The sequence below is a fragment of the Plodia interpunctella genome, chromosome 23, assembly GCF_027563975.2.
Source record: "Plodia interpunctella isolate USDA-ARS_2022_Savannah chromosome 23, ilPloInte3.2, whole genome shotgun sequence".
Taxonomy (NCBI): Eukaryota; Metazoa; Arthropoda; class Insecta; order Lepidoptera; family Pyralidae; genus Plodia; species Plodia interpunctella.
The window spans coordinates 6,547,244-6,575,064 of NC_071316.1; the positions used below are offsets into that span (position 1 = coordinate 6,547,244).

Below are 27,821 nucleotides of genomic sequence, written 5' to 3' on the forward strand. Positions count from 1 at the left end.
CAGCACTACAGACAGTGTCGTAACCGATGGCCCAGTCGGCGACTGTTCAGTGAAATCTCGACACTCGACAGCCGCTTTCCCCGCACTAAGCCCGCGAAATTATCGATTAATAAATATATCGGAATTCCAAATTCAAATGTAATAGCTGGCCGGTAGAATTTGTGATGTGATTTTTTTTTGTGAACACGGATAATGTGAGAGTGCACTGGGTATTATGGGACTGGACATCATGATACACGGGACATTTTAACACACTGGACTTTTTAAAAGGACCTTGTCTGGCAGAAAGTAAGTTTCGAGTTAATACGTTTCGAAAATTACCTTTACATAAAATTTATGTAATGTAAAAGTGTCATTATTGTAATAGTATCTCTCTCTTCTTCGACTACTTACATCTGGAAATGTGGTGCCGCGAAGCCCGGGGAAAAAATATACCAAATTTTTTTTTAAGATTTAGCTTTGATTTTACCGATTCCCTGCCTGACGTCTACTCTCCTCGAGAATGCTATTATTGGTTATCAGCTGACAAGGTCCTGTCGCCTCGTAGGATATGGCAGGACATGGAATAGGATAAGAATTCTCTAGAATAAGTATTCTAGAGAAGAACTACACGTGGCAAAAAGAGTAAGGTATATACCTATTTATATACTTATATCACCGTGAAAGATCTGTAAAAGTAAATATAAGTTTCCGTTACTATTTCCGACATTCTAACACTTACACTGATGTTGTAATCGCAAACTTTCATGATGGTACATAGTAAGATATTTTCTGTCTAATGTTTTCTAAGATCAAGATAAAAAATCACCGTGTTGACAAACATTCTAAGCCTCCTGAAATTTTAAAAGTGCATTCCGAAGCACATGTATCATATTTCTAGGGAACAATCAAGGTGAATGTCAATATCGTCATTTATGTAAACTATAGTTACTTATGTAATTACGTACTTACACAAATATAAACGTAGTCTATATCTACATTTTAATATATATATAAGACCTATATTTGTTAATTGACGTCCTTGGAGAAAAGGCTGCGGTGAAGTTTGTTGCGCCGCTTCTTCTTCACCTGCGCTTTGGAAGCCGGCAGTAGACTTGTGTCGTGTACGTGTACGTCAATAAGTGATGTATATCGTTGTATATTTTGAATTTGAATTTGAATTTGACATATAATAAAATTGTAAGTGGGCTATGTCTGTACATAGGAGATATTAAAGAACAATATTTATGGGGACTAACAGAGGCTAAAACATTTTTCTTTAAATGTTTTGTCTGTCTGTATGTTTGTTCGCGCATCACGCGAAAACTACTGGAATACTACTGGAATGGATTTGGATGTGGTTTTCACAATTGCATACCGGATGGTTTAACTTAAAATCTGGTATAGGTTTCATCGCGATACGTTGTTTAGAACCCGAGATATTGACAATAATAAGTTGTGAGACGACGCACGAAACAGACGCGGTCGAAGCCGCGGGCAAACACTAGTCATATAAAATCATTCGATCTTAGTTTGTAGCCGATAAATTATATTTTACCTTATCTTTTGCTTTTGGGCACTGAATAGGCGTCAAAAGTTCAATTTATAGGTTGTTCTGCGTTGTCTGTCGAATGAAGTACCAGTACCTAGGTATTAGGTACTAGACCTACTTGTTCTGTGTTAAGAAATACTAAATTAAATCGCTAAACTTGTCAGTTTAGCGTACTTAAAACTGGCTAACTGTAGTTTTTAAGTACGCTTTAGTTGAACCTTAATTGTGCATGTTATCTGAAATATCAACCCAATCTAAAGTAAGCCAACCCAACACTTAATTTGATCGTTAAAAAAGTTGAATTGCAATGGTGCATTTCAGACATGCTGCAGTGGGACGAGCTCTGTGGCGAAATTACGTTAATTTCCCAGTTTTATGGCAAATATTTGCACTAATTTCTTAGATATATAAACGGACTGAGTGTATTTTTGAACGAATTAAAAAAGGGAGGTTATCAAATCGTCGCGTTCTTTAATAATATTTTTTTTTGTGTATTATCCGTATATTAAAGCCTTGTTTGCTTAGGGGCCGTCCGTTAATTACATGGTGACATTTTTTTGCATTTTTGGGATCATTTGTATAAATGACGGCTCGTGGTGCAGTGGACTGTAATTTATTGTAGTTTTTCGGATCCGATTAAATAAATATGCCGAGATTACTTGGGAGCACTTTTTATTGGGGCGAAAGAGGAAAAGGAAGAGATAACATTTTTAAATTTGAGCGTAAATGTTGCTATAGTAAAGAATAAAAATATAATTTAGTGTTGGGATTTCCAACAACCTTATTGATATGTGTGCGGTGAGGTTTAAGACTAAAATTGAAATGTTTATGCAAAATATAGGTATCTAGTATCTACATGAGTAATTTAATTGCATGCTTTCTTCATTGCATGTTGCACGCTTGATGTATCATTTTTAAATGTCCTAAGCATTACTTTCATATTTTACGAGTTATACAAAATAGAGATCAAGACAACGATAATAAAATATTATTACAACCTCAAATGACAATATAAAATGAAATCATATTTGAACATGGAATTAGTAGGTAGTAGTCAAGAGCACATCAACCTGCCCACATTAATTGCAAACTCGTCGCTATTAGCGCGCCATATGCAGGGTAATCTGATGTGCTGTTGACTGTACTATGGAGTACCCACTAATTCCATTAATTTGAACCTCATATTTCGACGTTTGCTAAATGTTTTTATATCCGTGGCTAAAACCTATGAAATCATGTGGATAAATAATAAAACCTTACATACAAATGAAAAAAAAAACTCTTAAAACCCTGAAATGTCAACCCTTTTAAGATTAACATTATAATGGATTTAAGTTTATTTGAAAATAAAAAAATATGTGTATACCAGCTGGTTTATGTGTCATTCAAGTACCTAAATTAAAAATACAACTGACATTCACTATTTAAAAAATATGGCACAACGCTTGTCACATGCGACAAGCGCGTCGCCCGCTTCGTGGTCTAGGATCTTTTGTCACACTCTCTCAACACTCAAACCGGAACACAAACAATGTCAACAATGCAAGCACGCTGTTTGGCTTGGCGGCAGTAATAAATGAGAGTGAGGTATCCATACTTTTATATATTCCTCACCTATAGAGGAACCAAGGATCCATATTCCTACTTTTTCTTCTTTACTTCAAGCCATCTTGTTTTTTAAATATTTATTACGTGTGTATTACAAAACACAAAAATAATTTTGCTCCTGGCAATACTGAACAGGGGTTGTCTGTTTTATTTTTAGGGAAATAGTAGAAATAGAGGCATTTTATTTGTTAAATAAAATGCCTCATTTCTACTATCGCTTCACTGACGCATTTTAAAAACATTGATTAAATTTAAAATTCATATAGTTAATCACCTATGGTATCCTAACGGTATAACCCGGCCACAACGGCCATTAGTAAGACTAGTCTTGCAGCTTTTAAACGTATATTTTTATAGTAACAGGATGTAAAAAACTTTATTATTTTATTCGATGCCGCTGCTTGTTAGATGAACTTTTGCTCTAACCTAAACAACATAAAATATTAACATTTATTTCATTTTGCACAAGTCAAATCAAATCTTACTAATATAGCTGCATTTATGTACATTGATCACTTCCCGATTTTCGACTAGGTACAAATCTTGCTTGCGTAAAAAATAGAATATCAAGATAAATAACTTACGCTTGAAAGATACAAGTATAGTGTTCTGAACCGAAGTCTTTAAGATTATAGCGTGAAAACAGAATAAGACGGATTTTTGAGATCACCTCACCAGAGCTAGATCTTGGTTCAAAGGTCGTCGCACCTCACTCTCCAACTATTTCAGCCGCCAAACAGTTCTTGCATTGTTGTGTTCCGGTTGGAAGGGTGAGAGAGTCAGTGTGGTTACATGTAGGCCACAAAATAGGCAACGCGCTTGTGACAACCCTGGTATTGCAGGCGCTGATAGGCATTGGTGACCACTTACCATCAGGTGGGATTACCGCATGCCTGTTTGCCTGCTTGGTATTACAAATAATAGAAGATCTTTAATTTCAGATTTGGTCTAAGAATTAAGACTTTTCATAAGTCTATATCATGGGACTATATCCTTATCCTTACATATTATAAAACAAAGTCCTCTGCCGCGTTTGTCTGTCTGTCTGTTCGCGATAAACTCAAAAACGAGATTTCCATGCGAATTTCACCAAAAGATAGTGTGATGCTTCAGGAAGGTTTAGGTATAATTAGGTAAAATTCATTAAGTAGGTATAATTTATTAAGTTTAATTAAATATTAAAATTTAACCAATCTTTATTCAAAAAGGGTAGCCATTTCCTTTCCTGTAACATAAATAATAGACAAACTGTAACTTTTTTTTTTCATAATCACGTTGCATGGCATCGTTGTCTGGATAATTCCAAAGATTTTCCCACACGGAAGCAATTTATATTCCATGCATAATCTTTATTATCTGCGGGCATCATGCAATAATTGCGTAAGGTATTGTTGTTTTAAAGAATCTATACTTATATTTATATAGGATCTTCATAATGTGTTAAATATCGTAGCAAGTCATAATTATAAATCAACGCGCATATTTTCGTATGTCAGATTGTATTGTTTATTATATTGAGGACTATATTTTATGATTAGCGAGTCCAGCTGGCTTTACTCATGTCTACTAGCTTGGGGAAATAAATAAATCCATTTTCTAAGATCGACTAAAGCAATGAAAAACGAGGATTTCGATGAGTACACGGGTAGAAGGTAGAATTGATCTAAAATAGGACACGGGGCACTTTTTTCTTCTAAATTCCTACAGGAGTGAAGCCCCGAGTCTTAATTAGTTCAACATATATTATGAAGGCAAGTATAATTAAGTTTGTAACTTGAGGAAAATAGATAATAGACATTTTCATTACTTTACATTCTTTATCACTTTTTATAAGTACTTACTTGGTATTTTCCTTTTTGTATTCATCTATCAATAAGTTCCTCATTCCAAGTAAAAAAAAATATAGATTAGGTTGGTATATACAACATTTAATTTAATATCATTGATCATTTCAGACCATAAAATACCTAATAAAATTTAGATTTTTAGTAATAAAATTGCAAAAACTATGGAAAAAACGAAGTTTACAAAAAAGTAAATTGGCGTCAAAAAAACTAATCCGCCAATTTATTGACACATTAACACGGAAGAAAAAAAATCTGTAATTGTTCCTAACGTTATTTCCTTATAAAATATTGGGAATGTAATAATGAATTTTCGAACCAAATACGTGTAGGTATTTAGTCAAGTGACAAAATAAAATAGAACCATACATAGAACGAATTCTGAGATGCTGTAGATCTTTTTAAGCTGGTAGACTGTATAGATTCATTGCCAAGGCCTCATTGGCGATGGAGAAGAAAAAAATAGCAAGTTTAAAAGAGTGGACTCGGTGGGTAAAAAGTTTAGTTTGTGCGTGTCGGCATTGTATGATTTGTGCGGGAAAATTACGCGGGAAATAATTAATTGATGTTCTTTTTTTTTTTTGGTTTATTCCCTCGTTTTATTGAGGAGGCAAATTAATTGATGTTCGTTTAACAGTGAATGCAAATTTAAGGCAGGTAGGTAATGTTTTTATGTGTTGATTGTGGAGTTTGAAGGTATCGATAGATAATAATGCTTTTATTCAAATTCATTCTCACACATAACGACGCATTTGGTAAAATATTTTTTTTTTTTTTGAACGGTTTTTAACTCAATGTCCAAAGACGTCATTGTTTCGCTCCTTAGAATAGAGATTGCACAAGCCTTTGAAAAAGTGTTTGACATGACTTCTTGTACAATGCTCGACGTAGTAAAATAGTATTTTTTTTTATTTTAGGCATACAGGTTAGTAGTAAGCAAGTATACTAACAAAACATGAAATCATAATGAAAATAATTTGTAATATTTTGTATTGAGGCTTGTTTTCTTGACTTACAATAAAAATTATTATAGGATACACAGGCGCAAATTATCATTATGATTTCAACATTATTCATACGCACGTTATGTCACATCTAAACACGAAACATAATTTGCGGATCTGATAGGTAACTAAACGAGCGTCGTAAACTGAACGTGACTGAACTTAGGTATAGTCTTCATTTGTCTATTGTTTTTAAATGTAATAACCGCTACTGGCAACCCTGACACGAGGCCTATTTAATAAAGATTACAAATTAATAATGTCTACAAGTTACATTTTTGTTATAATATACTTACATGTACTTTTAATTAATATTTATTTAGCTAAATACAACGGTACACAATATGTATCCTTTTAAAATAAAATAAAATATATTATTATTAAAAATGTGAATTTGTAGCTAACTACATTACATTTTTTACATATTTTTACGAAAATTCCCTTTCTGCAAGCGATAATTGACATAGTTATATACACGGAAGATTAAGTACTTCATTAATGGGTGGAATTTTATGTATTAAATACATTGGAACAAAAAAATATTATTTTTATCGAAAAGAAGTTCAGTGCGGACAAAAGCTAATTTCAATAACACCCCCAGTTTATTATAAAATGTGAAAGTAAATTTGTTTATTTACTTGACCAAACTTGAAAAAAATATTTTTTACCTAAAATAAACGTACTTTTCAAATGGGAAATTCGGGCTAGAAACGGCGAGTAAAAGATAATAATCAATAAATAGACCTACAGCTACCACGACCTAGACCAATGAGGAAAGTGATTTTCCATCATGACCTGGGCCGGTCGGATCGTAACCATGACCAATGGTGAATGGCGAACGAAGTTTGATAAACACGCTAACAATGGGAAACAAAAGTATTCCGTATTTTTCCCGCCATGTTTTTTCTTGATTGTCACAAAACCATAGATTATATAATTGATTTCCTTATTCCTTGCCCAATTTGCTGGTTAAATTTGCCATGGGATCTAAGATCGATTGAAAATGTGAAAATTTGAAGTGGGTCGCCTTTTTTTTTCACATTGTTTTACAGAAATGATGCTTTATTTCGTGTTTGTCGATAGGAACTTTAGTAAAAAGCCATGTATTATTAGTAAAAACAATTTTTTGTAGACACAATAGATAAAACATTGTTTAAACGGCGCATTTGTATCGCTTCGGAAGGTAAACGGTAAATTAAAATTATCGATTTTCTGTTCTATATACGTACGTACGTACGTACACCCATCAACACTAACTATATGTGTTTATAAATAATTATAACAATTTTATATTTTTTGCAGTTCACTTCTTCTGCATGAAGACAAAAAGCGATGAAGCCCTTTATAAAACAGGTAACAACAGACGAACAATTTTTTTAGTCAATTTAGTTTTAATATAGTTATTAACATCATATCAAATGTAACAGACCGGTTAACACCAGACAGGGAGAAGTGGAGGCTGACATGCTGTACCGCACCTATATAAAGTGGGGTAAGAGTAGGCGGATGATGTACATCATATCTAGTTAACAAAGAGTAGAAACCTTGTCCGGTTCGAAGGACCAAATCGAGTATTGTTCACTACTGACCCCGCTGGTCAGATTGGGTGTGGTTGAGGGCGGATCAACCTGGCTCCCATGTGGTAGTTAGTTAGGCTTTTTCTTATGGGAATGCGAGAATTTTACGTCCAGTATTTTTATTCATAAATATAATCTACAGTGCCAACTAATTCGTTGCGTTTGCACTCTTTCGGGATGAAATTCATTGAAATTGGGATAATACTGGTACCTACTGGTACCCATATTATAGATATGTATTATGTCTCCTGTGTATTTCTATCTGGACAATCGTTGCCAGGCGTTCGTGGTGAGCGGCGCCGCGCTCAATATAGCGGGGCATGGCTGCGCTCACGGCTTCCCGGCAGTCCTCTTCGCTCAACTCAAAACTACAGGCGAAGTGGTGTTGACAGACCACGACACCTCATGGATTGGTATGTATGCTCCAGTCTCAAAGACAATGAGAGCTAAACACAACAGCGTAGATAAATTAGATAAAACATTCCCATATAAATTCCCAGCCTACCTCATACAAAACACCGGCAAGGTAGGTAAGCGTTGTAAAACTGCGGGCACACCATTATTTCTTTTATCTATGGGGTATACGATACATGTTTCTTCTCGTGTGCACCTATACGTGTTTTTCGAAGTATCTATTTTTCTCTGTTTACAGTTACGTAGTACCTAGGTACTCTTCAGTTCTCTGTTACGGTATATTTCCTTTGTTCAGACCTAGATTTATCAATAGGCCATATAGGCCGCGGCCTAAGACGGCAGATTTTAGAAAAAGCTCACTTAATTTCAGAGGATAAGTCATAACGCTAATATTGCAAGCCTGTAAGGGTAAACTGTTGAAACTATTGTATGTGCCACACCTTGTACTACACAGTTACTGCAATAAACATATTTGAGTTTGAGTCAAACAAGTTCACCAGTTATCTCATGATTTTTATACGATTAAGAATAATAATTCCACTACATATGGAAAATTATTATTTTAAAAACATACATGGAACAGCGGAAACAAAGTGGCCTCGTAAAAACTCGTAAAAAAAATATAAATCGAGAATAAGGAGGTTATTGTATTATTAACAACATAAAGATTTACTGTTTCTATGATTAATTATATATACGAACGTGACATTTATTATTTTTATTATAGTTTTACGACTGATTTAATTGTAAACGACAATAGGCCTCGCTTGTAGACTGTATAGCCTAAAGCGTCAGACATACTCGTAACAAAAAAAAACTGCTTATAGATATTTTATTTTTTAACAGCTATTGTTGTAGAAACATTTTATTATTCTAATTAAGCAATACATCGGAGCCACTTTTATTTGTACCTAGGTAAGGTACATAAAGACAAGAAAAACATTAATATTTTTCATCTAAAATTATTTAACTTGATATGTTTTTACAGCATCAGTCGTCGGCGCCATGGGTATCGTTGGAAACTTCATATCTCCAATCCTGATGACACGATTCGGTCGTCAGAAAGCCCATCTCATCAGCACAGTACCTGCCCTCTTAGGATGGATCGTCTTTATCCTAGGAAAATCAGTGCCAGCTTTCCTAGTAGCCAGACTTCTCCACGGCCTAGCATTAGGTCTTAGGACCCCATTAGCAGCAATATTAGTCGCAGAATACACCGATCCAAAATACAGAGGAGCGTTTCTTGGAACCTTCGCCATATCTTTGGGATTGGGAATATTTTTATCACATTTGTGGGGGGCACATCTCACGTGGAAGTCCACAGCGATAGTCTGCTCAATGTTTCCATTAATCTCTATGATCATTATAAGCCTTTCGCCCGAATCTCCCGGTTGGCTCGTCTCGAAAGGAAAATTCGGTGAAGCTACGAAAGCCTTCAGATGGGTTAGAGGTGATGGACCGGAGCAAAAAGAAGAACTTACCGCTATGATCGAAGCGCAAACTGAAGAAATGAAAGCAGAAGAAAGGAGGAGAGGAGATGTCGTTAAAAGATTTTCTGTTAAAGGAATTTGCAAGTCCATAACAGATTCTTTGAAGGAAGTTTTGAGAATCTTCAAGAAGAAAGAGTTTTATAAGCCGGCTATTATAGCAATAAGTATGTTGATTGTGTTTGAATTCGGTGGTGCGCATATGGTGGCAGCTTACGGAAATATCATGCTGCAAGCGGTATTGGACAAAGAGGATCCTAATGACGTAGCCTGGCAATTTACAGTGATAGATTTATTAAGAACTGTGTGCGCTTTCCTCGCGATATTTCTGTTGAAATACTTCAAAAGAAGGACTATACTGTTTACTAGTGGTGCTTTAACAGTATTATCATTATCGTCAATCTCAGTATTTGTGTATATGAGACAAGCTGGCTTATTCCCAGCAGGTTGGATATTAGATACTGTACCTATGGCTTTGATGATAATGTATACAGTGTCATTTTGTTTAGGATTAGTTCCTTTGAATTGGGTTATATGCGGGGAAGTATTTCCTTTAGCTTATAGAAGTTTAGGATCAACGCTATCAACATCCTTTTTGACTCCATCATTTATGGTGTCTATGAAGACTGCTCCACATTTATATTCGTCGGTAGGAGTTGAAGGAGCATTCTTGGTATATTCAGCTACTTTAACAGTATTTTTATTAATCATGTTCGCGTTATTACCAGAGACAAAAGATAGAACTTTACAGGATATAGAAGATAGTTTTAAAGGCAAGAAGACTGCAGACCCTGAAGTACAAATGACGTTAATTAATAAGGAGAAAATTGTTGTAAAATAAGATCATTTTCATAAAAACGCTAGAGATACGAGTCAAAAAATAGATATAAGTATGGTCTTAAGGCTACTTTAAACAACTAGAGTAAGACTCTCTTTTTGATTATGATATTTAGTATAAGAATAATATTTTTGTATGCCAATGAAGTATAATAATAAGACGATGTGCAAGATATTTTACATTACATTAATATTAATCTAAGACAAATTAAATAGATTATGATAATTTTCTTCTGACTAAAATACAGTTGTGAAACACACTGTTTCCTTGTTTTACTTCCGTTTTTGACCTTAGCCAACAAGATAATTGATGATTTCATTAACTATGCATTGTTCACTACCATGTCGATATTGCGCTAATTGCTCGCTAATTATGACATATTATTATTAGGGACTAGTTACTCGATCAGACTTGAGGAGGCCACCGGAAATTCGCTCAGATGAGAGAGAAACTACATGCTGTCAAGAAAAGTGATGAAAATAAAACGAGGGTGATTTCTCTTGAGTGCTGGCAACACTGAGTGTTTTGTTTAGAATCTATCTACCTATCTTCTATCTATCAACGAATTTTTAACGTTCCATTTGGTATGGTAATGGCAAAAAAATCAGTTTTCTTTTTTCTTGACAGATTGTTTGATTCGATCATATGGTCGATTTTGAACGGGAGAAAAAAAGATACGGATCTCTAAAACTATTCAATTAACCTAGATATATGTTTTATATTTGTATAAAAATCGGACCAATAAATGCATCGATAAAAAATATCTATTGTGCCGATCGGATCACGATCCCATTCGTCACGAGCCACGATAAATAAATCGATTTATATATTTATCGAATTAATAAAATCTGCAAGTAATGTTTTAACAATGTATGTTCTAAGTTAAACTTTTTATTCGATGATTCTGCTATAATGTGAAGTCAATCGTGTCGCAGTAGTTTTTCAAGGTCACAATTGTGTATGAAGTTGGAATATGGATTGGATACGGACAGGAATAAATATAATATAGATTCGGATTATTTTAACCCCTAACGACAGGAGGAGAACGTATCTGCGTATCTGTATGTTTGTCCATCCGTATGTCCATTTTGACGTCAATAAGTGATGTACATCATCCTAAATGGAATAAAGAATTTTGAATTTGTCCGTGGTACCGATTTTGATCTAATTTTTTAATTAAAAGATAATTTAATCGAGAATTTTCTTAGTTATTTTTGCAAAATGTATAAACCGCCAGTTCTTTTCTAGCTGATGAGATGAAGCCAGCAACTTCGGAGTTCTTAATTTTTTATTGAGTGAGGGGGTTACATTTCTATATAAAAAAATAATAATATTTATAAGTAATTTTTTTAATTTTAATAATTATACTGTGACTTCTAAAAACCATTTAGAATAATTTTATGAACCTTATTGTTCAAAAATTACATTATTGACATAAAAAAAACATTAAAAACTTTCTTCTCCATTCATTCTAACTCCGGCCGGAAAACATCTAGAGATACGACCATTAGAGTTATTAATGTAGTACCTATCTACGTTCTAAATTGTTACAAATCTTTGGTAACTAGGTACATACTACACTTTATACTTATGAATAAAAACTCGAGGAAGCACCAATTTTGCTAAGAAACAACAGTAGGCGATTATAAATTATAATTACCTAGATATATATATATATATATATATATATATATATATATATATATATATATATATATATATGTAGGATTTTTTTTTTGTTAATTAATTTCTGAACGCTAAGAAAGGCTAATTCGGAAGTTGATGGTTTCCGAACGAGCGGATGTAGCTAGCTCGCTCTAAAAAAAAAAAAAAGAATGACAGAAATAAGATATAAGACAGGACATTGTGAAGTGCGTAAGATTTTTTTTCTTTGTGATTTAATAATAAAAGAATGCAGAGTTAACATAAAATATTATTTTATTTAGACCCTCCCACAAAATTCTCGTCCGGGATAATATTGGGTCTAAATAATTCGGAAGACTTACATCACAATAATTGGATTAGTGGCTTGCACGTTTCACCGGCCGGTAACCAAAAATAAAAACGAACGAGGTTAGCAAGAAGACGCGGACTACGTGCAAACAAACGAAAAGATGCCTGACGACGATAAAAACGATAGCAACAAGGTCGGTAATCTGATGAACGTGGTGGACTCCATACCCAAGTTCACTGGCGACGATATGACTTATTCGTCGGCGAGGTGGACACAAGACCTGGAGGATAACGCAGAGATATTCGGGTGGACCCCGCAGCAAAAGTTAATAATTGCTCGCCGGTGCCTGGGCGGCACGGCTGAATTGTGGCTGAGGACGGAAAAAGCTTTTAAAAATTACGAGGAACTGAAAACAGCGCTCTTAAAAGAATTTCCTGAGGCGGTTAACAGTAAGCAAATGCACGAGATGATGAGCACCCGTAAGAAGCGGAGCAACGAGTCATATTATCAATACATGCTTGTTATGAAAGAATTAGGAAAAAGGGCGAAATTCCCAGACTATGTGTCGATACAATATATCATAGACGGTATAATAGACTACGAGTCCAACAAATTATTGTTTTATGGAGTAACCTCATACCCGGTGCTCAAAGAAAAGCTGGCTCTGTACGAGTCGTTTAAGAGAAAGACGTTAAAGAAGCCGTTACGCGAGAAGTCTGAGAAAGAAGAGAGTGATAAAAAACCAAAGGAAGGCGGACAAGTTAAGCAATTCCTGCGCTGCTATAAGTGTGGCGAAAAGGGGCATACATCAACAAGCTGCTTGAAAGGTGTAAAATGCTTCAAGTGTAAAGCCCCGGATACACTAGGGAACATTTTGTCCCGCAACATGACGCGCAACACAAAATATACGTGACGCTGCAACGTTGCATAGTGTCCCGCAACATGACCCACAACATTGTACGTGACGCGGGGCATGTTGCTTGCTCCCGCCTCGTGAGCGAGCGCATGTGTCCCGCGTCAGTGTTGCGGCATTTGTCACCGAGTATAGTCGCGTACGCAACGTGCCTTTAAAATGTCTGTTGTGTGGGGAAATGATACCGTGCTTTTGCTTATTGAGCTTTACGAAAGTCGTGACTTGTTATGGGATACTTCACACCGTGACTATCGAAATAAAATAAAGAAAAATGATGCATGGGAGGATATTGCCAAGGCACTTAAATTGCCTAGAAAAGAAATAGAAGCCAAAGTACATACCCTGCGTTCGCAATTTGTCCGAGAAAGGAAGAAAGTGAAATCGTCAAAAACTACTGGCAGTGGACGAGAGGACGTGAAGTCCAGTGCATGGTTTGCGTATGATGCAATGAAATTTTTGCTAAAGGGAGCCACAACGTCTGGAAGCTTGGACACTTTGGACACAAACGTAAGTTATGCTTTTTTATTTCTAATTTATTTATATTTACTAGCGGCCCGCCCCGGCTTCGCACGGGTAGCTAAATTTATACATACTTAATTTATTAATTTAAACTTTCTTCTATTTCTATTTCCTTTTTTCTGCCCATATGATGCTGTATTTTTTTATCTTATCACTTATTTTATTATTATTTCACCTTATCACTACTAATATAATATGTATTATTTACATTAACTAAGATTTGTACACACCTCACCCACAAGACTTCACTTCTAAAAGGATTGACGTTGTTCAATAACATTAAAAGAAAAAATATAGTACAATACTAGTTTATTCATTTAAAAATTATTCTGCCAGGGAACACGTCCTTCTTCACTCATGAAATATTCAGCAAATTTGTTTCTTATTTCCATAGCAGATTCAGGGTAGCGTCGTCCCATAGCATTTAAATTCGACATATTAACAGAGCCAGCTTCTCTGCGCCAAGATCCTTCTAAAATATCGTGATCCACATTTTCAGAATCAAAAGTTCCATGTGGGTTGTACAGTGATCTCGATTGACTATTTCGCCTTAAAAAATTATGGAGGTATATGCACGCCATTACAACAAGTTCAGCATTACAGGGTAGGATGGTTATGGGAGTTCGGAATATACGAAATACAACACCTAAGATACCGAACACATTTTCGACAATTCTTCTAGCTCTTGACAGTCGATAGTTGAAAATGCGTCTTGTTGTACCCACGTCATGATTACCGGGATATGGCTTCATCATGTTTTCTGTCAGTGCAAAGGCGCTGTCTCCTACAAGTACGTAAGGCATATTCGGCCCATCTTGTCGTATTGGGTCTGGAGTCGGCCAGTTGAGTTGGTTATCAGCCAAAGCTTTATAAAAAGCAGTCTCTTGGAATACTCCACTGTCAGAAGATTTTCCTTTAGCACCACAATTTGCATAGATAAAATTGTAATTTGCATCGACAATACCCAATAGGACAATACTAAATTGTTCTTTATAGTTAAAATAGTCACTTCCAGAATTCGAAGGAGCTTGGATCAAAACGTGTTTACCGTCTATAGATCCAACGCAATGCGGAAAATTCCATATATTTTCAAAGCTTCTAGCCTTGGCTTTCCATTCATTTGCAGTAGCTGGGACCTGTAAAGAAATTATTAAACATTAAATACTATTTTTACGTACTAATAATTAAGGATTCATGTCTAACAGATGTTTGAAATAATACAATACGTGTTTTATAGTCTATCCTTATTATAATAATTGATTTAATATTTATATCATTAATTTTTCAGAGTCCACAAAGCCAAAACACGATTTCGTCTCCGGATGAAGATGTCGTTCTACAGTCTCAATCTACCGTTCCAGAATTTCAATCTCCTCATCAACTAGAATCGCAATCTACCATTGATCAAGCAGAGCAACCTACAACCCCTGCACCAACACCTTCATCGTCGCGACCAACTCGCAAGAGGAGCCACCCCAATGAAGATAGATTAGAGGAGGCTTATGAAGTTCTGCATGCTGCTAAAAACAGAATGATGTCCCGAGATGAATTCGATGTTTATGGACAGTACGTAGGAACTGAGTTACGTGCATTAAATGACGAACACAGTGTAATTATGGCTAAATATTATATTAATAATATTTTATTAGATGCACGCTTAGGAAAATACCGTACAATTTATAATAATCAAAGCCAGCCAGTTGTTCAACAGGGCTATAGCACTGCATCCAGTGATATTAGCCCCGAGCCTTCTGAAGAGCATATTATACAAGATATACTTGAAACTATGGATTCCTCGAACACTAATAGCATTGATGGCACTAATACTAATTAATTTACGTTGGTCGCTATATCCATCTCGTACTCTTTAAAATTTATTTTACTGAAGATTAAAATACAATTATAAATAAAATATATGCGTTTTCTTTAACTTACCTTTACACATATCTTCAATTTATTTATCAGTTCTTTACAAACTTCTGGTACTATTTTACGTATCAGTTGTTTTGACACTCGAAAAGTGTACGACAAAGAAGCATAAGAATCTCCAGTCGACAAGTACCTCAATGTAATGGCAAGTCTGATATGAGGACTAATAGCGTTTCGTAATATTGTATCCTGTTTGGCTATGGAAGATGCGATCATTTGCAACAAAGTTTCAAAATCAGATGATGACATGCGAGTAAAATTCACAAACGATCCGTCAGACATTCGGAGATCACTTAGAATATTTACTCTTCTTTCTCGTTGTAATAAGAAATTCCGCATCCACCACCTTCTCTTTCTCTTACGTTTCAACACACTCGATATAATTACTATGTACGCAGCACTAATAGCCACAACCTCCTCGGGCGACATTTCTATAAACACTGAGAAGTGTGGTCGACAAAATGTTCCGCGACATGTATCTCGGCACATTCCACGTAGTTGTTGAGCAACATGTTCCGCAACATGTTGCTCCATTTGTCCCCTAGTGTATCCGTGGCTTAACGAGTACGGGCATATAGCAACGAATTGCAAGACAGAAAATCCCACTGAAAAATCATCAAACAATGGCGGCGCAAGGAGCATTCGAAAATCCATGTTCGTGACGTCACAAGAGGTTGGCAATTCTGACCTAGTGAATGAAGAGAGCGACGGTGAACCGGAAGCGTCAGCGAGGGTGAGTGATCAAATCACCAAGTCTAGTTCGTTCGGCCATGTTCATTTTCCGTCATCCAGTAATCAGTGTGACATTGACATTCGTGACAGGTGTCAACGTGGGCGGGTACTAAATATAAACAAAGCAAAGCGTATTCTAAATAAAAGTGTAAAACTCGTGAAAATTGGTAATATTATGGTGCATTGCTTGATTGATACGGGAAGTGATTTAAATTTAGTTACTTTTGAATTGTATAAGAAGCTAGGTTCTACTTATAAGCCTGAAAAAATGTTACTTACTGGTCTGGGTACTTGCAAAGTGTTTTCAATCGGTACTTTCGAGATTGACGTGGTTATAGATCACCACAGTTATCACATTGGTTTTCATATTGTGCCTGACCATGCTATACCATATGACATAATTTTAGGACAACCGTTTTTGGTCAATACCATAACAGTCATTAACAAGGGTTCTGTTGAAATAAGGCCTCAGTGTTATGATAGTTCCTATTTACATAATATTTGTTTATTTTCCAGTCTCAGTGATGAACGCCCTTCAGTACAGGAAATTATACATAATTATACACCTAAGAAGATTAGAGATGCTCCCATAAAGTTGAAAATAGTTTTAAAAGATGACGTTCCTGTCACACAACGGCCAAGAAGGTTAGCTTTAGCTGAAGAAAATATAGTAAAACAGCAAGTTGAAGAGTGGTTATCAAAGAACATAATTCGTCCAAGTTTTTCAGAGTATGCAAGTCCTTTGGTTCTCGTTAAGAAAAAAGATGGAGGCACCAGAGTATGTGTTGATTACAGGAAGATTAATGAAAAGATGGTAAAGGATGAATATCCACTTCCTGTTATTGACGACCACATTGATAAATTGAGCAATGTCAACATTTTCAGTACATTAGATTTAAAAAATGGATTTTTCCACCTACCAATTGAGGAAGACTCTGTAAAATATACTGCATTTGTTACGAGTAATCCAGAAGGACAGTATGAATTCTTGCGGGCTCCATTTGGACTATCCGTTTGCCCGAAGTACTTCACTCGTTACATAAACATAATATTTTCCGACTTCATAAGACAAGGAATAGTTTTAATATTTATCGACGATTTGATAATTTTATCGAATAATGAAGAAGAAGGAATCTCAAGACTTAAAGAAGTATTGAAGGTGGCTTCTGAATATGGTTTGGAAATAAATTGGAAGAAAACACAGTTACTGCAAACCTCAGTTCAATATTTAGGACACAACATTTCTAATGGAACAGTGAAGCCTTCCAGTGAGAAGATTAAAGCGGTTAAGACTTATCCCCTGCCAAGGAATTTAAAGGATGTACAGAGTTATATAGGGCTCACCTCATACTTTAGAAAATTTATCAATAATTATGCTATGATAGCTAAGCCTCTAACTGATTTACTCAAGAAGAAGGGTGAATTCCAGTTTGGAGAAGAACAAATTCAAGCATTTGAGGAATTAAAGTCAAGGTTGTGTTGTGAACCTGTTTTAAGAATTTTTGACATTCATTTGGAAACTGAGTTACATACCGATGCATCCAAGTACGGGTATGCAGCCATTTTAATGCAGAGAGACTCTTACGATGGGAAATTGCATCCAGTTCATTACATGAGCAGAAAAACTACTGAGCCTCAACAAAAATGCAGCAGTTACGAGCTTGAAGCTTTAGCAGTTATTGAAGGTGTCAAAAAATTTAGAAGATATCTTATTGGGATACATTTCAAGATTGTGACAGATTGTGAAGCTTTTCAGAAGACTTTAAACAAGAAGGATGTTCCGGCTAAGGTTGCCCGATGGATTTTGTATCTCCAGGATTTTGATTTTTCTATAGAACATAGAGCTGGTCAGAAGATGCAGCATGTCGATGCCCTAAGCCGAAATATATGTTTGGTGAATGTGGAATTGCATGCTAGGATTAAGAAGGCACAAGATGAGGATGAAAAACTGAAGACAATAGCTGCAATACTTAAAGAAAAGGAATATGAAGACTATTATTTAGAAAGTGGAGTGGTTTATAAAGGCATAGAGAAGAAACTAGTGGTTCCTGAAATTATGGATGTAGAAATAATCAAGAGAGTGCACGGAATGGGACATTTTGGGAAGAAGAAGGTGAAAGATCTTATAGAGAAAGAGTATTACATATCAAAGTTGGAATATAAGATTGACAAAGTTATTTCTACATGTGTTCCGTGTATTCTGGCTTCTAGAAAATCTGGAAAAAAAGAAGGGTGGTTAAATCCTATAGATAAGGGAGATTTACCACTGGATACACTGCATTGTGACCACCTAGGACCATTAGATGCAACTAAGAAGATGTATAACTATATACTTACTGTTATAGATGGGTTTACTAAGTTTGTATGGATTTATCCCGTTAAAACTGTGACTGCAAAGGAGACTATAGAAAAATTAAAATTTCATCAAAAAGATTATGGTAATCCACGAAGAATAATAACTGATCGGGGAACAGCTTTCACTGGGAATGAGTTTGCAGAATATTGCCTTCTAGAACAAATTGAACACATCATTATAACAACAGGAGTTCCACGTGGAAACGGACAGGTGGAACGTATGAACCGCATCATCATTTCAACCTTAACTAAGATGTGTATTGAAGAACCTGGACATTGGTATAAATATGTTAGTAAGCTGCAGCGAGTCGTCAATGGTACATATCAAAGATCAATCAACACTACCCCTTTCGAGTTGCTGACTGGTGTAAAAATGAAAATTAAGGAAGATATAAAAATTATAGAACTTTTGGAAGAAGAAAATAGAGCCGAATTCATGGAAAAAAGAGATGAGTCGAGAAAAGAAGCTAAAGCACAAATATTAAGAATACAAGAAGAAAATCGAAAGCATTATAATAAGAAGAGGAAGGAGGGAGAGAAGTATAAGCAGGGCGATCTTGTAGCGATCCAGCGTACACAATTTGGAAATGCGTTAAAATTAAAACCTAAATATTTTGGTCCATACAGAGTTAAGAGGGAGTTAGGGAAGGATAGATATGAAGTGGAAAAAGTTGATAGGGGAAAGGAGGGACCTATTAACACATCAACTGTAGTTGATTTCATGAAAAGATGGCCTTAGTTCAACATTTTATTTTATATTTCTACTTTTGTCATAAAGGTGTATGAAACAACATATGTATGGTATGGTTTTAGGTATACTACACATGTTTTTTTTAAACTGTTAGCTGATGTTGGATTTATTTTTAGCTGAGAGTAAAAATTATAAAATAATGTTACTGCATTTACTACTTTAACTTAGTTTGTCCTATATTGTAAAGTGTAATAGCTTTTTGCTTGGAATTCAATGTTAAGTCTATAAATAAGTTTCAAATTTAAAATGTTGTAGTAGAATTAGTCAATCTGTATGTGAAATATTAATTTACTTTTATTTAATATTAATTTACAATTTTTGGTTTGTAACTAGATTCAGTCTGGGGTCAGACTGAACAGCAGAATGGCCGAGCTGTAGGATTTTTTTTTTGTTAATTAATTTCTGAACGCTAAGAAAGGCTAATTCGGAAGTTGATGGTTTCCGAACGAGCGGATGTAGCTAGCTCGCTCTAAAAAAAAAAAAAAGAATGACAGAAATAAGATATAAGACAGGACATTGTGAAGTGCGTAAGATTTTTTTTCTTTGTGATTTAATAATAAAAGAATGCAGAGTTAACATAAAATATTATTTTATTTAGACCCTCCCACATATATATTTATTTATTTATAAAAAAGCAACAATACTTAGGTCCTATCCGGAGTCCGGACTGCGATATTTCCCTTGGCGGAATATATTCTCGCGAAAAATATTCTGCACTCGTTCGATTTTTTTACCGCCCGTGGTAATAGTAATACTGTAGTGAAGTGATATTCAATGTATCACAGAATTGCGGTGAAATATCAAGATGCGGACAGGACCATACCCACATTTCGTGAGGCTGGTACCTATCACTAAATCTTAAGATATACAATAGTTGTTCGCCGCGAACTTACGACCTCGCGAACACAATAAACTTTTAAACGTGACAACTGAAGCTATTTTGATACCCCACGAACTTTTGGCCTCATACCTTTTAAATTTCATCAAAATCGGCCCAACCATTCGAAAGTTATCGCGTAACATACATACAAAATATTAATTTTTGCCTCAAATAGAATGTTAATTAATCTTTTCAAAGAATATATAAACAAGCTTCAAAAATTACCTATAAAAAATTAGATTTACATAGGAACAAACTTTAATGGCATTCGCTACCAGAGATGTGTTTGATGAAACTGGGCATAAACAGTTATGCTCGGCGTATTCCACCTCTGTTTGCTACTGTTGAATTTTGATAAGAAAATTTGAATACTGGTAACCTGATCTGATAAATAAAATAAAATAAATAAATAATAAATATATTAGGACAAATCACACAGATTGAGCTAGCCCCAAAGTAAGTTCGAGACTTGTGTTATGGGATACTAACTCAACGATACTATATTTTATAATAAATACATATATAGATAAACATCCAAGACCCGGGCCAATCAGAAAAAGATCATTTTCCATCATGACCCGACCGGGGAATGTGATGATTCTTACCATTCTAGCTAACAGATCCAATCAGTACAGAGAGCATAGTGTGGCTTTGCAATTCACAATCCATTTGAAATCCACTGCAGATATGCGCTTAATTTAAAAATAGGGCGGAATTGTGACGTGATCTATGGTTAGCTGTGTCTCATTGCAAACACTAAGCCCTCAATTTGCTTATCTAATGACAAATTACTTTCCATATCTTCGAGATCTTGCTTGGTGATATATCAGTGGGTCCGAATAAAAATGACCCACTAATAAACCTTGGACCCAAAGTTGTCAATAGATTGGCACGTGTCCACGTCATCAGAAGATTAGTCAGGGGAGTCATAGTGATGCCAGCCTTCTGGGCACACGTCCCAGTGATGTGAACGTCATCTATCCAAAAAAAGGGCAGAGATTGGGCGGCTTCAAGCAGCCTGTGGACAACATCTTGCGAATATAATATTGCCCAACCTGAAAAATAAGAACTAAATAAGATAAAATACATAAAAATATAAGAGCCTTTCATAAAAAGATATGTTTATTGTTCATTTATATTCATAGGGTTCTCATCGTCATTTGGGGAGTTAGTCAATTCACATTATTTCAGTTTTTAAACAACATGGATAACTTTTATTGGCGTGTTAGTCTATATTTAAAAGTTTAGAGATGGTACAGAACTATTCCAATTACAGACCAAGTGATTGACATGTGCTCAGGAAATTATGAATAAGCTTATGAATCATGTATACACCAATAAGGCGGAATGTGAGTTAATGTGAGCTTTGTCTCGGGCAACAAATGATTAACTCCGTAAGGGAAAAATATGTGACTGTTTGTAAATTATGGGAAGAAATTAAAACTCATGCCTACCTGCACAGTATGGAGGGTAGTAACGTTCTGGGAATTCTTCAACAGTCACTTGCCACTTGGATCCTTTCCTGTAGACCAGTGAGTGATCCAGCCCTTGACAGGTCATCAGTCCTCGCGCTCCCCAAGGAGATAGTTCTCTCGCCAAAAACCTTCTCAGTTCATATGAATTCACCAAAATATCATCATCAGTTTTTAAAACATACTTCGCTGTGGGGCAGTGATGCACAATCCATTTCAAGCCCATAACATGCTTATATGTCATGTTCCGATATGCATCTTTAAAATTTCCCAACACTATATCACCATAAATAGCACTCTCATTATTGGTTTGTTGGAAATTTCCTGTAGACTGTCCCAAAAGGAATAACACTTTAGCGAAATCAGTGGAACGGCCCCAAGTGTTTCGGATCACCATTCGATTCTGGTAGTTACTGGGCCGTGAAGCCACTAAGACCATGAGAAGTAGGCCCTCTGAGTACTCTTTGCATGGCTGCGGATTCAGGAGAAATGAAAAGTTCTTCAAGTCTATCAACTGATTGTATACATCGCCTGTAGGAGGTAAAGACGTATTGTGAGGTCCAAGTAAGTAAAACTTTGGGTTCGCAATACGGACTAACGGGTCCTGAGGATTCCGAGAGTCATAATAATCGAAAGCTAATAGGCTAGTGAAAAATATGAGCAGGAATTTATGTAACGATATTTCGAATTTTCTACGCATTTTTGTTTATTTCTTATAAGAGCAGCCAGTGTTCATCTTAACTGTAACGAATAAATCCTCTAATTTATTCTTCTATTTGATTAAGAGTGATTCAAATTATTTCTTGTTTTAAATTAACTGGTGTTTATTTTCACTTCGGTATGAATTATAAAACATGGTTTTATTTCGTTCGTACATAGTTGGTTTTATGTATTTAAATTTTTACTCGGAGCAACAACAACCAGAGTTGTCAGAATTCAAACTAATCTCACTGATTGACAGAAATATGCTGACAAGACAAAGACATAATAAAATTAAATAAACGTTAAAATGTCTACACACTTTGCATTCTATTGAATTCTGCTTCGGTGGTAAAGCGGGACTGCCACATGCCGCGGCATATCGGCCGCGCCTAAGGTTAAGGTTGATCGATGCGATGGTTGTCAAACAAAATGGTTATTATTGATTTTGTTTTTGTTAGCTAGATTCGACTCAGTTAATTCTCGCTCTCGAACGAAGACGAATAAATGACAAATAGACAAGTTTAGCAAAACGATTTTTTTTACTAATTACATAAGTGTTTATTATAAATCCAATTTAAATACATATAAAAAAGGCAAAAGCTACGATGACAGGGTTGAGGGATTTCTGTCGATCTCACTGGCCGAAACAAATTCTATTTCTGCTATGTTCATTACTGGCTCTTGAATATCTATCAACACGAATATTATGACCTCAAGCGGACATATCTTTATTGGGGCCTTACGATACCATGTCATTAGAAAAAACTTCTGAGGTTTACGACCAATTGGTGGACTTGAAGAATTTTACGTTTTTATTTAACCCTCCCACTTGCCAGGGGTATGACGCTGGGTTGTTGTTATTGTTGATTGTCTCGTCGAAGCCTACGAATTTCGCGAACCGAATGGTCATTCGACACACATGGGGCGTATCACTAGATTCTATGAAGCTGGTGTTTTTGCTAGGAGAAACAGTAAATAGTACTACAAGTCAAGAGATTACAAGGGAAAGTCGCCTTTATGATGATATTGTACAAGGAAACTTTGTGGATGCATATCGTAATATGACATACAAACATGTGATGGGACTAAAATGGGTGACACACCATTGTCCAATGGTTAAATATATTGTAAAAACTGATGATGATACTGTTGTAAACATTTACGAGGTGTGGAAGTTTTTGAGAGATGTATTGTCCCCGTTTGGTACGAAGGGACTTATTGCTTGTCATCTGTATAAGGAAACAAGGGTGGAGAGGACTGGCAACTCAAAGTGGAAAGTAACATTGCAGGAATATAAGGATTATTATTTCCCTTCATATTGTGCAGGTGTGTATAATAATAAACAAAGTAAATATACTTTGTTTTATTGTAGACTAAATTTTATAAAAAATGCCAGATGCCTCGATGTAAATTCATGTTTGTAGCTTATTGAGAATTACTATGTACCTATGTAATTAAAAAAAAAATAGTCACATTTAGAAAGGAGTAGGATTTCCTCCTTTCTGTTCTTTCGCTTCACACTTCAAGTTGAAAATGGTTCAAGAGAAATAGTCAATTAAATTTCATTTTAATCTACACCATAGGTTGGGCCCTCATCTACTCTCAAGATGTTGTACCTCAATTATTGCAAGTGGCGCAATCATTGCCGTACTTCTGGATAGACGATGTTCACATTACTGGAATATGTGCTCGGACGATTGGAGCATCACACCTAACGCTTGGTGATCTTATGCTGACCCGAGACAAAACTGACAGACTAATCCAACTTGGCCCACAACAATTTGGTCCGTTCCTTTTTGGACCTCCCGATTTAACCATAAGTAATATGCTTAAGATATGGTATTCTTTGACAAATGAATATTATTTAACACCAAGAAAACCTAACGATATATGAAAGGAATTAGATTTAGTTTGTCTGTGATACATGTGGAACATTGTATGCTCAAATGTATTGTATTTTTGTTTAAGATTTGTACAGAATAATAGCATTGAATTGGGTGCTACTTGACAATTTTTAAAATTGGAGCACATGTATGTGATTGAATATCTAGCTACTATATCATAGAAATCAATGAGCTTATGGAGACAAGTTTTTATTATTGTTTTTTTTTAAATTTTCAGTAAATATATTTTGTGTTCTAAAGTAACTACAGGCCACAGTGAAGCGTTACAGATTTGCCACCGATACGCAAAACACTAACTTATGTGTGTTACACGTTTCTATAAAATCAACACTGGTAAGCGTCATGTTGTTTGCTTCCAACTGGCACCTTAAATCGTTAAAGACACTGTTACGTTTACATAATAGTCTTTATGTTTGTTCACCTTTAGCACCCTTTTTGTATGTTCATATACCTATGTGCCTTTATATCTGTGATTTATTTTTTAGTTTAAAAAAGTTTTTCAAAAAAATGTCATTTTAACATAAGCATACACCTGCTTGGAAAAGCATGTGTAGGTATGCTTAATACTTTATTTATCTACTATAAAATAAGTTTTTGTTATCGGGATTTGAAAGCACTTTTGATGCTGTAAGTTTTTTAAATAAAAGCTTGTGATTTATTTTGTTGCTTTTATTTAGTTTTATGCAACTGTTTAGTTTTGTATGGATAATCTTCGATTTTCAATAAAACTTTGGAAAACTTGTATTACTTTTTTGATGAATGTGAATCTGAACGCTGGAAGGCTAGACGGTGCATTCTGATGTGACACTAACACACCTGGTTCTAAATCCAGCGCTTTGGTTTATATTGAAGGATTCTTGTCTAACAAATCAGAGATGTGCAATTGTTTTCTGTTATCATTTACATAACTTAAATTTACGATAAAGAGATTTACTCTCCCGCCATAAATGGAATACCCTACCCAAGAGGAAGAGATGAGATAGGAGAGGACGGTCGACGAGCCGCTACTAGCTGATAGGGGATCCCGGTGTGCGAAATGCTGAAAACAATGGATCGACTGTACAGCCAGTATATTGAATAACAATTTAGTATCACTAAATTGTGATTTAATCACTAAATTGTGATTCAATACAAGAAGGGGTTTTTGGGTTCTCCCAAAAATATCTTCTTCAGAATTTGGTAACAACTAGGTTACGAATGTCAAACAAGGACAAAGCAATCTTGCTACACGTGACACATTGGGTGTAAGGAGTCATTTAAATATGATAAATGACAAATGAAAAGAACTGTTGGCAACGGTCTGCGAGGACGTCGGTTGGGTGACGCAGACAGTCCGATCATTCCACCAAGGCTCAAAGGAAAAATATAGACCTTCCCAACAACGGCCATCCTAGGGTGCCAGGCTTCTTGAAGCCGCCCCAAGCCAATAGATGAGGCACGAACGCTTCTGAATCCAGCACTTTCGGGTTATATCCAAATCAAAAGACCCTGTCAGAGATTTGAATGGAAGCGAAATTCGATAATTTTACTTGCGTGAATACTGAATTATTACAACGGTAATATTTATTTTTTAAGTATTTATTTTTATAGGTGATTGCTATTGTACTTATTGAATTATTTTACGCTTAGCATTGTTATGAACGACAGTCTGACTCTGCTAGCTATAGTTAAGTAACAAATAAGAATAATTGCTAAAATTGTGTCAAAGGCGTTTAACTAAAACACAAAACAATTACAACACAGATAAAGCAACAGATAAAGTATACCTACCTACTTTATACTAATGTTTTGGGCACTTACGTAGTGTAAAAAATTTGGCATTGACAGAACATGACAAAACATAATTGTAAAGTAACATTTTTTAAATAAATGGTAATGTTAATAAATTTTTGTACTAAAATAGTTTAAAGTACCTGACTTATTCTTTACATATTTTATGAATAACGGACGCAAAATACTGGGCGTATACAATATATTAAGTTAATCTAATTTTAATTAAATAATTTAACTCGCGTGAATACCTACTTATTTATTACAATCATGTCTGGTTTGAGCTGAAGAGTTTTATTTTAATCCTGCTTTATGCTAAATTGAATTTATATCTTTGCCGTGTTTCGGGTTACCTGTCTGGACCCTGGCCTACGAATCATAAAAAAAAATATTTCGATTATTCAGCTATTTCTACGATCAACTAGTTTATACTATTCACATACATTTATTTATTTAATTCACATAATAGGTTCTAAATATGTACTGAAGTGTTCATTCTAATGCCGACAACTCACTATCGCCGAACTCTGACAGACGCCGACGCGAATGCATGAACAATGCGTAATTTATATGAAAGCTTTTATCTACCGCAATGAAAACCCACCAATGTATGCCGAATCCACAAAGTTCGGTGAACAGTTTCCCATTGATGTATAGATAGACAGCCGGCATAATGCCCCGGGCATGAAGCGGTGATCCTGTGAACCGAAAGGTCCCAAGTTCGAATCCTACTCGTATAACTGACAACAATCTAGATCATGTTAGTAGTTTTCATAGACCACCGCCTACTTCCGGTGAGGGAAAAAACATCGTGAGGAAACCTGCACATTTTAGTTGTTACGTAAGTTGATAGTTCACTAGTGTGTATGCGTTTACTTGTTCGATATGTCGATAGATCATCATAAAAGGCATGTCAGAAGCGATATATAATCAGCACTCGGATCGCAATCATAACCTGTTTTGATATACCTTTTGACTATGTACATTATGTACTTTTATATATTATCAGAAAAAAACATTGTAAGAAATAATAATGGTAAGCCCATCTGTCATGATAGGGACCAACACTGTTCAAATGAGATTCTTTTGGCATTTCTTCTCAGCAGTGGCCGTTCCGAAATGCCAGTAGTTTTAGCTTGTGAGAAATAACTATAAAAATAAAAAATTACGAGAAAAAGTGCATGTGAAGGTCTAATTTGATTTGAATTTTGAATTTGAACATTATAAGTCTTGAATAAAATCTGACACCAGTTTTAGCAATAACACACAACATAAAAATAAATTAATAGTTAATGAGATACTTCTTTTTCTATCATGATTCTGAATCTCTTGAATCACTCTATTTAAAAAACCCTCATCAAAATCCGTTGCGTAGTTAGATCTAAGCATGTAGGTATTCTGATTCGATGCAACTTGACGATCTCTGGTCGTCTATTTCGTCCGCCACTGCCACGGAGCTCTCGTGGGTGACTGTACCGGCCCGTGCTTGTGTCGCGGTAGTGGATTTATATATTTTTTTGGTATATTTTAACCTCCTAAAGACTACTTGGGTACATCAAAACAAATAACTTTTAATCTACGAATTTTCGTGAATCGTAGTTTTGTTTTCATATTAAAAAAAATCTGTCTAATTTGCG

General features: G+C 35.3%; 5 protein-coding genes across 7 annotated transcripts; 3 read left to right on the top strand and 2 right to left on the bottom strand.

The window, feature by feature from the left end:
• Positions 1–33: 33 nt before the first annotated feature.
• On the top strand, positions 34–10,565 carry LOC128680036 (facilitated trehalose transporter Tret1-like). Of its 3 annotated transcripts, XM_053762677.2 has the most exons (5): positions 5,458–5,539; positions 5,597–5,640; positions 7,290–7,340; positions 7,845–7,977; positions 8,967–10,565. In XM_053762677.2, the coding sequence occupies exons 3-5, from the start codon at positions 7,320–7,322 to the stop codon at positions 10,304–10,306; spliced, it is 1,494 nt and encodes a 497-aa protein (XP_053618652.1). In that variant the 5' UTR covers positions 5,458–5,539; positions 5,597–5,640; positions 7,290–7,319; the 3' UTR covers positions 10,307–10,565. The 3 variants fall into 3 exon arrangements, with proteins under 3 accessions (XP_053618653.1, XP_053618652.1, XP_053618654.1); XM_053762678.1 differs by lacking the exons at positions 5,458–5,539; positions 5,597–5,640 and adding an exon at positions 34–288; XM_053762679.2 differs by lacking the exons at positions 5,458–5,539; positions 5,597–5,640 and adding an exon at positions 5,887–5,908.
• Positions 10,566–13,098: 2,533 nt separating this feature from the next.
• Positions 13,099–15,626, top strand: LOC128680040 (transcription factor Adf-1-like). Its single transcript, XM_053762685.2, has 2 exons — positions 13,099–13,677; positions 14,978–15,626. Exons 1-2 carry the CDS (start codon positions 13,330–13,332, stop codon positions 15,521–15,523), a joined length of 894 nt encoding a protein of 297 aa, XP_053618660.1. The 5' UTR covers positions 13,099–13,329; the 3' UTR covers positions 15,524–15,626.
• LOC128680038 (uncharacterized) lies at positions 13,982–16,152 on the bottom strand. Its single transcript, XM_053762683.2, has 2 exons — positions 15,625–16,152; positions 13,982–14,825 (listed from the first exon to the last, which is right to left on the bottom strand). Exons 1-2 carry the CDS (start codon positions 16,150–16,152, stop codon positions 14,007–14,009), a joined length of 1,347 nt encoding a protein of 448 aa, XP_053618658.1. The 3' UTR covers positions 13,982–14,006.
• A 4,779-nt stretch (positions 16,153–20,931) lies between these two features.
• LOC128680039 (beta-1,3-galactosyltransferase 5-like) lies at positions 20,932–22,833 on the bottom strand. The gene is made up of 2 exons (XM_053762684.1): positions 21,791–22,833; positions 20,932–21,391 (listed from the first exon to the last, which is right to left on the bottom strand). The coding sequence occupies exons 1-2, from the start codon at positions 22,506–22,508 to the stop codon at positions 21,114–21,116; spliced, it is 996 nt and encodes a 331-aa protein (XP_053618659.1). The 5' UTR covers positions 22,509–22,833; the 3' UTR covers positions 20,932–21,113.
• Positions 22,834–23,220: 387 nt separating this feature from the next.
• On the top strand, positions 23,221–26,576 carry LOC128680041 (beta-1,3-galactosyltransferase 5-like; the record flags this gene model as incomplete). Its single annotated transcript, XM_053762686.1, has 2 exons — positions 23,221–23,836; positions 24,094–26,576. Coding segments are annotated over 2 exons (927 nt in total), but the record flags the coding sequence as incomplete, so codon positions are not given.
• Positions 26,577–27,821: the final 1,245 nt, after the last annotated feature.